This window comes from Mesitornis unicolor, unplaced genomic scaffold (genome assembly GCF_000695765.1).
Source record: "Mesitornis unicolor isolate BGI_N332 unplaced genomic scaffold, ASM69576v1 scaffold1265, whole genome shotgun sequence".
NCBI lineage: Eukaryota > Metazoa > Chordata > Aves > Mesitornithiformes > Mesitornithidae > Mesitornis > Mesitornis unicolor.
Window position 1 is genome coordinate 11,405 of NW_010185969.1, and position 12,976 is coordinate 24,380.

General features: G+C 41.9%; 1 protein-coding gene across 1 annotated transcript in view; it reads right to left on the minus strand.

Moving 5' to 3' along the window:
• Window positions 1-2,486: 2,486 nt before the first annotated feature.
• The window catches only part of LOC104541026 (muskelin), a gene marked incomplete at both ends in the record, with an annotated part of 37,232 nt that continues 26,742 nt past the window's right edge, over window positions 2,487-12,976 (minus strand). The window contains 3 exons of the mRNA XM_010184984.1: window positions 2,487-2,599; window positions 10,242-10,307; window positions 11,982-12,059. Coding sequence (XP_010183286.1) covers window positions 2,487-2,599; window positions 10,242-10,307; window positions 11,982-12,059 — 257 coding nt within the window. The remainder of the gene's footprint in view (window positions 2,600-10,241; window positions 10,308-11,981; window positions 12,060-12,976) is intronic.

Here is a 12,976-nt window from a genome sequence, read left to right on the forward strand (position 1 = left end):
AGTGGCTGATTTAACCACTGCCACTGGATAATCAGAACAAAAGAACGAGAAGCTGAACAAGCACAACACAACACAAAAACAAGACCAAGGTCTACTGGAAAAGTTCAGCGTCAACAGACATCTCCTTCTAGAAAATTGTGAACAGTCAATGTCTCCATTAGAGAAACATTTGCAGTCTTTGTTTTTGAATTTAGTTCTCAACATTTGAGATTGACCTTTTCATTTCTAAATCAGGCTTTATCCAGATCTCTTTAGGAAGAAAAAAAAAATCAAACCCCAAAACAACAACAAAAAGACAACACAAAAAACCCCAGCAACGCTGCTGGTCTGAAGCGCGGCAGCCTCCAGTTCGCTGTACCTCACTAAGTCACCAAAACCCTGAACCACACCTCAGGCCTTCTTCTGAACTCCAATGCAAACTACATCCATGCAGAGCCCACCTAGTCCTCCATTTCTAAGGCCACACACATTTCTTCACACTTTTCTCTGAAGTACATCTCTTAAGTAAGTCTATTCTTCAAATTACCACATACAATCAAACTCATTCTCCACTTTTTTTCTTACCTCTTCTCAGCCCAAGACCCTTCCTATCTTCCATTTGAGTTTCCTCACCTTCCATCTCACCCTGTATTCTTTTTTTCCTCCAAAATCCCTTTATTGCCACTTTATTGTATCAACTCACAACCTTTCTACCCTGTCTCCTCCGCAGCCCTCCTTTGCACATCCCTTCTTTCTCCCATGCCAGCATCATCCCAAAAGTCAGGCATGAGGAACCTCAAGAGAAAACATGCGCTGCTGCTGGCACTGCTGATGCCCTGCATCCCAAGCTCCACAGAAGCTCAACTGGAGGAGGCAAGATCCCAGCAAGCAAGGAAATGAATCCCTTAAACACCAGAACTACCCACACTCGTTTGTGCAGAAAAAAAACCATGGTAAGCCCTTTTTGGTAGGAAAACCCTATTCCACTACATCCTGAGTTAGACAAACGTACTCACTAAGTGGCTACAAAGCAAGAAGAAAAGGGAAAAAGACAGCAGTTCCAATTGTTGTGCCTCCTTTTCTATTGCTGTGCTTCATTTTCCCAACCTTCTTATAAAGGAGATGAAGGAAAGGAAGGTGTAGCTGTTTCTCTTTACCATAAAAGTTGATAAAGGATGTGAGCCCAAATTTCTCCTTGCTATTATGATAAGGACACACTTGTCCTTATCTTAAGGAAGTTACCTGTTGGGTAAACAGTAAGAAAAACAGTAAAACCCATGGTTTAGAAGAAGAAACACCATTCAGCATCATGTAATTAAACATGTGAGGAGCCATGAGCGCTACACAGCTGTGAGCAGTGATGAAAGCTGTGAGTAAACAACAAACCCAACAGCGTACAAGGATATGAAATGTCAGGCACATTTTACCATTATGCAGCTCTATTATGATAGCAGAACATCACATTCAGTTTTGTTACTGCCTGTTTTGTAAAGGATGTTACAAACAGTGAGCTCACGCCACGTACAGAGATTTGAAGGCTACGGGAAGTGCCATACTGTGAGATTTTTTCCAGCTCAGGCTATTTATCCTACTTGATTACAACCTCTAAACACCTTTGCCAGGAAAAAATGGCAATATTAAAGTGTTATTTAATCTGGTACGGAAGCTCACAAAATAAACTATGACAAGAAACTGGAAAAATACAAATGCAAAATAAGATGGGTTTTGTTTTTTTTTTCAAATAGTTGAGGCAATCAACTCCTGAATCTGTCAAAAAGTGGTGGAATCTCAAACTTATCATTCCTTCAAGAAGCAGCTGCATGAACTTCCTGAAGTTACGCTCTGACAAACAAGTAAAGCACTCAAAACACGATAACCAGATGGAACTTGAACACTTCACACTCTACACTAAAATGAATTACACAAGTCAAAGATCTTGGACTTTTTTTTTTTCTTACCTCCTATAACCCAAGCTATATTAATTTCCAAAGTTTCACACTTCAAGTACCAAGCAAAACAGGCCAAGGAAAATGGCTCAAGCGAGTACCAGGAAAGCTCCCAAGATTGAGGGGCCTCTGGCAGTTACCCCCATCCTCTAGATTTCCATCTGGTACTTGTCCGTTTCTACTCACATTTTTGACAGAAGCTTAAAAAAAATGGTTTCTGAAGCTCAACACCAGCATCAGGTCTGAAATGTTTATCAGCAAGTCTGGTTGCTCAGTCCTGCCAAATTATTTAACTCATGTTCTACCCACTGAACCGATTTTTGGCCGATCGCTCTGCTCTTCAGAAAGAAACCTTTCCCCTCCAGTAATCTTAACACTTCCAATTCACATCCAGCTCACATTTTCCCAATGTGAGCACTTCAAAAGTCTTCAGAACTTGAAGGTTTGAATTCTGTGGCTCTCGCTGCACGTTATACATCAGTACAAGAATTGCAGAAGCACGGCATTTTTCTGTGCAATAATTCATACATTATTAACAATACAGATGTTTGCAGAACTTACCTCCTTCTCGGTATCCCTGGATATACAGGTCCACTGGTTTTCCTTCACACTGTATGCCCAGAAGTCAGCCAGATCCTGAGTCCCATCCCAGCCACCAAACAAATAAACAGTTTCTGTTAAAAAAAAAAAAGGAAGAAAGAACATGTTAATTTGATTTTAAAAAGAGAATAACTTTAAATAGGTTAATACTTACAAAAACCTGCGACAGACAGATTATCAGAAGAGAAACTGAAACCAATTCTTACTTAAAGCACTGCTCCTCTCTGAACAGAACCAGTCACCGGGACAAAGAAATGCGGTTGGGTTTAGTAATGGAATTTCTCAGGATTGACAGCCAGCCAATTCTCAAGGACTCAGCTTCTATCTCTACAGATACGTAAGAGGCAATCAAAACCACAGCCTTCTGATTAAAACTCAAGACAGACTGAAATGCACCGTATCCAAAATGTTAAATATCATTCATTTGTCTATCAGTGACATCTCAGCTTGTACCCTGTTTGGGGCAAGACCTACAGCTCAGAAACGCTCCTGAGATAGCAGCGAAGCTTTTCTGTGCAATCCATCCCTTATGAAGGAAAATTGATTGCAGCTATGAAATCTTCACCAAGGGAAGTGTCTTGCATCTTACCTGATGCTGCAAAAGCAAGTAAGTAGAAGAGTTGCAGATTTAAGTCAGTGTTTCAGGCCCATCTTTAGAGCCTGTTACTTTAAACCCACAACTGCTTCATGCACAGCAAGTTTGAAGGCTCCTCAGACTCACTGATAACACTACATGAAGCCTCCGGATATGAGAAGCATTTAAGGAAGAAGTTTCCGTTGCGACATGGAGAGATAACTAAGCTGCTCTCATTGTGTTCACATCACTATGTCGTCTCAAATGCTAAAAATACTTCAATTTTAGCTTGCATTACAACACAACGCCAAGTCCAAGGAGAACAAGCCACTGGAGACTCGCAGAGCTTTGAAAAACTCCTTTAAAATCCACAAACCAGTTCTATTATGGAGGTAACGGCCAATTTTTAATCCAACACCAATTAAAGAGCAGAGTTAGAAGCACGGCTATAAAATGGGAATAGTCCCTGACCCTTACCTACCATCAGGATAGTGGTCATCACCATGGAAAGGTTACCCTGGTTCATTAACTTTAATTACCCTTCCTCCTGGACTCAGGGCTCCCAGTGTTCCCTGCAAAGAGCAGGTCCCTTTGTGCACATAAATTCTCACAGCTCACAAAACCCACATTACCACAACAGCTTCATTGATAGCCGAGAAAAATAAAAAGATTTGGCACCGGCTAAGTATCCTATTGGGGCCTTGCCAAAACGTCAGGCCTGCCTGTAAAGGCTTTGTTGTCTCCGATGAAATTTAATAGCAAACTTGAATGAATCCGATGAAAACTCAGATTTTGAAAGTTACCTAAATCAAGCTGACAGAATGCAATGGCACGCAAGCACTGAAAGAGGAATACGATCATACAGCTACTGCGAACTGCGAGCATCCCCAGAGCCCCAGAGCAACTGCGATAGCACAAGTGTACATCAACAGTGTGCCAAACCTACGTTTTCATCTTGATGGAAAACCACGACTCACTTGAAAGAAAGGCTCCGTCGCTATCCAGACTCAGGCTATCACGTTTTAGTCTTCTTACAGAACTATACACATTTTTGTAGGAAGTTTCTGTATTTTTTAAAGGAGTATTTCTTAACACACAAACGCATCTGTTGCCGGTAACGTCACGAAAATAATTTATCAGAGTTCTTCTAAAGTTTGGAATTGTTCTCCCATGGCATAAGGAAAAATAAGGGATTTTTTTGTTTGGTTGGTTTTGTTTTTTAAACACTTTGAACTCCACTCCGTTGCCCAACCAGCCTCACACCATCTGCTCTATTTGTCGATCCTCATTTTGTGGGGAGCATTATTTTACCACCCTGCACACAGGGCTCCAAGCAGACGCAGGATGGATGCCCAGCACTGCCAGGCATTGCCACAACACCCAGAAAAATCCCCTATCAACAAACACTCAAAGGCGGCACACACAGGGAAGAGACCACAACCTTCCAGGCAGCAGGAGCGAGGGAGCTGGAGGGGAGCACAGCAGCCTCCCATCAATATAACTATTTGTACTTTAGTAGTGGTAGAGATTGAGATGCAGGCAGGGCATCCTGCTCTGGCAGAGGGAAAGATTCTGCCTTTACATCCGAGTAATATGTAACACAGCAATATTGATGCTGCTTTATTAAAGCGAGCCTCTATTCTGCTTTAGGGACAGAGCAGAAGAATTTTCAAACCTACCTGCTAGGCAACAAGAAACACATGAAAGCGGTTATATTTACCCAAAGCTTTTACTAGCTACATTTAGGAAGTCAAATTTCTCCTGCAGCATCTTAACCTTATCTCCCCTACATATATTTCTGAATGCAAATTCAACACTTTGAATTAAATATGTTCTGTGAATATTTCTAAACTGCTTGCTCAGTCAAAAATGTTTCTATAATGTCTGAATTCTTTTCTTCCCTTACTCTCTGGAAGACCAGAAGGTGCCAGAGCACTCAAATTATTAGAGGACGTACGTTCCCCAAAATTAACATATTTCCTTTCAATCTCTCCTTAAGTTGTATTTTTCAGAAGAGTACAGAAAGCAGCCTTTCCAGTCCCTGTTAAATACCCAAGTCCTGGGGTAATTTCAGTCTAGGCTCAGATATGTTCAGCTTTTCTCATTTCTGTTAACTCTATCTTGGCAAGATTCTGGCACAGAGACTCTTCCTCATCCTAAAAGGATATACATGGCAAACTGCTAAACCCAGGCTGATAAAAGACGCTTGGTCTGCCTGAGCATCCTTGTTTCTACCTTGTAATATAGTGGCACAGTGAATACAATCCAACTCCAGCCATACATTTAACTGAACAATTTGGTCAAATAGTATTTCCATGCCTCCGATAAAAGAGTTCTCCACAGAATATGAAAGAATTATGGACCTAAAACACCTCTGCAGTTTATCTGGTCCATCAGTCCTCTCCCAGGCTCCTCCCAGGAGGTCTAACTTCAGCAACAGATGAAGCTGCACAGGAACGTATTCAGTTAAACTCTGAGTATGTCCAAAGATGGCTATTTCAGACTGTCTGGACCCCTGCACCAATAACTGACCATCCTCATTACAGTTTTTTTTCCTAATATCTAACTGGAATTTCCCTTGCTGCAATGTGTCCATTGCCCTTCAGCCTACCGCTGTGCACCCCTTAAAACAAGCCTGGCTCTGTCTTCCCTACGCTCTCCCACCAGCCAAGCTGAAGGCAGCTCCAAGATCCTCTCATCAGCCTTTTCTGGTGCAAGCTGAACAAGACCAGCTCAGTGAGCATCTCCTCACACACCAGGTGCTCCAGCCACCTCGGTGGCCCTTCACTGGGCTCACTCTCAGACTGTCACCTCCTTACTGTACCAGAGAGCCCGAACTGGGCGCAGTACCCCAGATGTGGCCTCAAGTACCAAACAGAGGATTTAGTTATCTGCAGGGTCCTTTGTAAGGAGCACTTAGAGCACAGATATAAAGCCAGACCTTACATTTTCTTGAAGTATCATGCTCCTCAGTTTCTGAATCACAGTTCAGTGTAGATGGTGGCTGGATTTAAGGCTTTCTTTGGGCTAGGGCTGGTCTGGATAGGCACAGAGTCTTCCTCTCAAATGTGGAGTTGAGTAACCTCCAGGATTCAGCAGCTGTTTGCGTTCTGGAGCTTAGAAGCCATCTGTGTTTTGTTTGAGAGATCTCTTCATCTTGTACACAAGTCCTGTCTTTAAATATCTTATGGATAGCAATGTTTTCCTCAGGCAAAACAGCATCCTTCATGTCTGCTGCGCTCACTTCATCTTTTCCATCTTTCCATGCTGCTCTTGAACCGGCTTTGTCACCTCCACTGCGTTGCCCGCATATGCTACGGGCACCCTGGGCCCGCTGCTCTGACTCTCCCACTGTTCCCAACCTACAGATTTGTGCTCACTTATTTAATAGAACAAAGCAAGAAGAATTCCTTCCTACAAAGGGAAAAGCAAAATAACGTACAACGAAAATTACAGAGCAGTTTCCCTTCAGAGAGTGAACAGAGGTAACACATCGATAAAGACCATTTCACTAATTTTCCTTCATGTTTTGCTTGCCAAAGAGAAGAGAAATGCAAACAAAAACAATCATGCCGGTTGCTTAGCTATTATTTCTAAACTGAGTTCATCAGAAAACTTCAAAATCTGTATCTAAATGAAGTAAAAAATGAACGTTTAAACAAACAGGATATATCACAAAAGACTTTAAAAAACCACAATTTTTAAATAGTCTATTATTCTGTCACCAAAATAAATTATATGGCTTTATGGACTACACTGTCATTCACATAAAACTGTGGCTGCCCTATAAGAGCAGAGGAGATCAATTCCACCTTAACTGTGCAATTACAAACCAAATCTCCAAAACCCAGTACAAGTGTTCCTCTAAAGTACAGATGTTATTCTTTAAAACTTGAATTTGGCAATCCACCTGCCCATTCCCACTTTCTTCCAGAATAAGCATTGGTATTTGGAAATGCATGCTCCATCCGAATTATAAAAAAGCCTGAGAGGGCATAATCAAAGTTACATTAATCAAGGCATCAGTGCTAGATGTCTACGTCCTTATCCAATGCTGCATTAGGGCTTAATGCATCTGGGAACACAGGGCTGTATACAAGCCTGCGTTTTACTGCTTGAATGTTTCACCAGGGCCTACATAAATAGCAGTATAGCTTTTCATGACTGACATTCAGTGCACTAAATGCTGTATGTTCTTGTGTAGTTTTGGGGTCATTTTTACTGTTGGTGTTTTGGTTTAATTCGCACAGCGGTGTTGTGACTACTCAAATATTTCTCCTTCCTTGTAGAAAAGCGCAGAGAACTCTCCAGCCTCCCATATGGAGAGCTACGTAAGACATGCACCTCAAAGGGAAATGCAGAAATAACATTAGACTTCTGTTTTCTTTCACAGTCTAAAGCTTTAAAGTACGTAACAGCGCTTTCCAACTATAACTGGGAACGCTTCTCAGTAAATGTTTCTGCATACACGTACCAAAAACAACTTCCTAATTCCGCCATCCAGAGTCATTCCAGTCTGAGTGTGAACATGATTCAAAGCATGGAAGTCACTGTGAGAATCAGTAACTCTTTTTTCTACAGGAAGGTATCAGTTCTGCGTCTCAAAATGCCTACACACTCATTTCAAACCGCTCAAAGGGTTTTTCAAAGCACAAAGAATACGATGCTTATTCTATGACAGCTGCAGCAGGTATTAAGAGCGTGAACCAGACAGAAGTAAGTTATGGCCCAAGTTACTGGTTGCCAGCAGAGATGTCAGAACTGCTCTTTCAGCTACTTTCAGCCTACCCTAACTGGAAAATAAAACCTGCCAAAAGGCAGTTTAGACCAAGTTACATTATATTCTACTTGAAACTTGGAGCATAAACAGAGTCTCCCTGACTCGATGCACTATCAGGAACTTGAGATCTCGCCTCAACTGCTTACCAGTCCATATCCTCCATCCTAATACTAACAGATGTACATCCAGCAGGCTCAGTACTACAAAACTTATTAAAAATAAACTTGTATTTTTGTAGTAATACCTGGTTAGCTTTACCATGAAGTTAATCAAAAACCCACAGCCATTTATAGTTCAGTTATAGCTACAGCAGGTCTGGACATCCGAGATTAAAATTTGCTTCCAACACCTCTTCTATATGATGTGAAACTTCAGAACCTCCTTAATATGTGTGATTTTGATGTTTAACTTCATTTCTAAAATATTAAAAGTGGAAGGAAACATTCATTTTTTATAAGGACCTCACTCCTCTAATGAGGAACGCAAAGTGAGCTTATTTTATTTCAGTTGCCAAAGACTTCTGAAAAAAGCAACTCGACAAGTGTGTAGGTAAGGAAGGGAGGGTAAAAAAAAAGAAAGAGTACACCACTGCTCCTTCTGCCATCAGCACCACATTTGCTCAAGGTTAGCCTGGGAGCTTTACAGCCCCAGCCTGTAAAACACATCCTGACATAACTGGCTAAACTCCCACCGCCTCATTAAACACTACCTATGTTCAAAAGGAAAACTCAAGCCACCAGCAACAGCTGGTTTGAAGAATAACAGCACCAAGAACTTCCCCTGCCCTGTTCATGACCCAAATTAAATGGCAAAACTGATAATCTCAAAATCATTTATGCTTTTACAATGCTCAGGAAGCAAAACTAAGAGCAACTTCCCAAATATCCCACAAACTTTCTGAAGGTATCCCAGCACCACTGGATAGAGCTGCAGCAAGGAAGGACTCACAGGACAGAGGGAGACCCAGTTCTCCCACGCTGGGACTCTACCCCTGTAGGTGCTTTCCAGTCAGTTTATGCAATCGAAAATAAATATATTGATTTTTTTTTTTTACTGCCTTGTTAAAACAGATTTAAAACTTAAGTCAAAAGCAGAGATAAGAAGCTTACTAGGACTTCAGAAAACCAACCGGAATGGAAATAAAGACTCACTCTACCACACTAATATTATCTTCAGGTCTAAAGGACTGTCATTTCCAAGCTGACAAGCCTCATGTTTCCTCGGCGTGCCTGTGACACAGCCACCGTCTACTTATCCACCAAGGCCACTAGGGAGCGTTCACAGCTCCTTCAGCAGGCAAACCCCAGCAATCCTCCAGCAGCGCTATTCGAACGAACCTCAGATCTCTTCCACTGAAAAAAAAAGTTTGCTTTCATACACAAAGTAACTCGAGTGCTTCCTCTAGAGCACTAACGACACTGAGCAAAAGCCAAGGACTGCAGCCACTGCTGCGTTTTTGCTCGTTCACCATGACTTAGCAAATTACTCCTGAAGGTACTGTCCCGTCACATGCTCCAGTCCGTATGACCACAACAAATACGGCCCTGGCAATGGTTTGCCAACTCCCTCAATGCCACCCTGTAATATCCCACCCTGCTACTCATACCCCGATCTTGTTTCTCCTTTCCTAACAACAATCCTTTTACCTACACAAATAATTTACTTAGCAAAGACGCAGGCAGATGCATTCCTTATTTTAGTAAGGAGTGACGTACCACGGAAATCTGATTAAATAACAACAAGATGAAGATAGGAAAATATCAGAGAGAACAACAGAGACCAGAGCTGTTACTTATACCCTTGCCCTTTCTTTTCTCCGCAGGCTATTTAAAACAGAGGCTAAACCGTTCTTTGAACTGCTACAGGAAACATTTTTCTAAAAAATGTCTGAAACTGTATTTAACAGGAGTTTCCTCACACGCTGTGTAAATCAGAAGCCACTCCAACCAAAATACCAGGAGTGTTTCAACACCTCAGATCTATTGCTTGAGCGCTATTCCAAAGACCACAGCAAGTAGCCAATGAGGGAAACTACCATCCCTAACTTCCCTTCTCTTGTTTAAGCTCCTGCTCAAAGAGGGTAGGAAGCACAAAAAATTCAAAACAACCATCCTTGGTTTCTTAGTTTAGACAAGAACGCGACTAAGGCGTAACAGAGAACTAATAAGGAAGAAAGGAGGTGAGAAAAGCAGTTGGAATACAGCTCCAGAGAGAAAGCAGAGTATTTAACCCAACTATTAGAAAGTGCTTTTTTTCCTCAATATGTGAGGTTAAGACAGGCTATGAAGAAAAACACATTTGCATTTTTATCTTGAAAATACCTGATTAAGTAATTTAGTTAAGAAATTTGGCAGCTACTCACCCGTCTGAACATCTATAACCATCTGATGGCCACCTCTCATCCCCGGTCTGCTGTCCTCCCCATCACCTTTAAAAAAAAAGGGGAATGGGGGAGTTTTCCATCAGATTTTGAAACCAAAGATATGACTTCATATATGGCCTAAATACTACACAGAAGCAGAGCAACTTAATCCAGGAGTCTTTAAACATTAGCAAAACACTTTTACCAGGTACTGTTCTTCTGTGCATTACAAAACTGTACAGAGTTTTATATCAAATTACCCGGTGACTGACAGCACAGAGAGCTGAAGTGAACACATTACATTACTGCAATCCTGAGAGCCTTGCAATGGAGCTTGAGAGTTCCTGAAGCGTGCAGAGTCCACACAAACGAGGTCTGAGCTGTCTTTGCAGCTCTCCAAAGGACAGGGCAACGTACCCGTGGGATGGAAGCAAAGAGGCAATGGTACAGCTATAGCATAGCCAACTTTGCACCAATTACTTATTCTCACATATAAGGGAATTCCAACTGTCCAATTAAAGCAGCTTTTCAACCACTTCAGATATCTTAAGCTTTCAGGACAGGTGTCATCTATGGGAAGCAACATTAGAAAGACAACTCTCATTCTGCTGGAAGAGAAATCTGCTTGTATTCACAGATACCCTTCCCAAGAGGTTTGGGGATGGTGCTCCACGTTTGGTGCCTGTCACCTTGAATCCTACAGTTGCTCTGTGACAGTGAATTTTGTGTTTTGTCATCAAGGCTGCTGCTAACAATCTCCTCTCGAGGCAGAAAGCAATGGAAAAAGATTCTGCAGTTTAGATTTACAGTATAACAGACCACGACTCCAAAAGGTGCACCTCAAATTTAAAACACTCCTTGTTAAGGTAATGTATTTCTTTGCCACTCTTTGCAGCACATTTAAGTTGATTTCATGCGTTCAATCCAGTCCTGCAGGTAACCACTCTCATGGTTAATGTACATTCTGAGATTTGTTTCCGATTACAGAATCACAGAATGTTAGGGATTGGAAGGGACCTCAAAAGATCATCCAGTTCAACCCCCCTGCCGGAGCAGGAACACCCAGATGAGGTTGCACAGGAAGGCGTCCAGGCGGGTTTTGAATGTCTCCAGAGAAGGAGGCTCCACAACCTCTCTTTCTGGCCTGGTGAGGAGTGCTCTGTCACCCTCACTGAGAAGAAGTTTCCTCTCAAATTTAAGTGGAACCTCCTGTGTTCCAGTTTGTGTCCGTTACCCCTTGTCTTATCATTGTTTGTCACCGAGAAGAGCCTGGCTCCATCCTCGTGACACTCACCCTTTATAGATTTATAAACATGCATGAGGTCTTCCCTCAGTCTCCTCTTCTGCAAACTAAAGAGACCCAGCTCCCTCAGCCTTTCCACATAAGGGAGATGCTCCACTCCCTTGATCATCTTTGTAGCCCTACGCTGGACTCTTTCCAGCAGTTCCCTGTCCTTCTTGAACTGCAGGGCCCAGAACTGGACACAATATTCCAGATGCGGTCTCACCAGACGTTATCTTTGAATTTACAGCTAAAGTTCCTGTACTGTCCCCTATTCAACCAGAAACCAGGCTGCATTTCACTGACCTTTGCAGACAAATCCAATTTTTTTCACAGATGAAACTATTCCCTAGAACTGTCCTAGAGGAGATTTTCCTTCATCAGTTTCTTGCTCAGTATCCTCAAAGGGAGAAAACAGAATGGCAGTACATAGGTTATACCTTAAGAAGCGTCCTTACCTTTGGTGCTTTTGGGGATGATCTGCCCCCAGCGAGGTTTGTATTCTTGCTGACTGATGTACTGATTGAACAGGCCATCTGCAAAACAAAGAAATTGCTGTTTAAAATGTTTGTACTTCCCTTATAGCAAAACCACTTTGAATGCAGGTAACTTCAGCCTAAACTCAACCCAGTGTGCTTACTCCAGAACCTTCATTTTAAGTAAATTCTCTACACATGTCAGTTAGTTTGTTGAACTTGTTAAAGGACTAAATGTGTAAGCACTAAAATAAAAAGAATACTCATTACTAGATCAATCAAGAATTGCACAGTTTGCTTGCCAGGTCATGCCAATTGTCTATTAATCTCCAGTGTGGTGTTTTTAATTAAGAACAGAATCCCTACCCCTTATTTAAGCAAAAGGAAAGTTGCCAGCACATGTAAAATTCAACCATTTTAGTACATGTTAAGTTAAAAGTAGGTCAAGCAGCATCTCTGGAGCTTCATCTAAGAAAAATAAAAGGGAGAAAAGCAGACAGTTTAAATGCCACGATATGGGACAATGAAGTATTGGATAAAAAAAAACAAAATAATAGTTTACATTCTCTTCAGAGAGTTAAGCAAGAAGAGAAACAGAGGACGCATTAGGTCACTGGCCAGAAATGCTAACTGCAGCGTTTCTGTAAGAAGCACAAACTCCAGCGCTCCATAAAAGCTCTCCTTGTGCCTTCCTCTCTCCCTCTGCACACCTACCACATCGCATCTCTTCAGCGACGAGCGGTCAGTTCCTAATTGCAGTTGTGTGTTAGCAGTCTATTACATACATGTTAAATTTTTTGAAAAGACCTTCCTAACACCCACGCTCTCTGGGATCACTCTTCAGTCTGGGAAGGGCTTAGCAAGCACTCAGGGAGCTCATTGGTGATGTTCTTCAAAGGTCTCCTCTTAAAAATCCTACCCTACCCTCTGCAGGCACAACAAATTACTAGTCTGCTAATGGCCAGCCTCTTGATCAC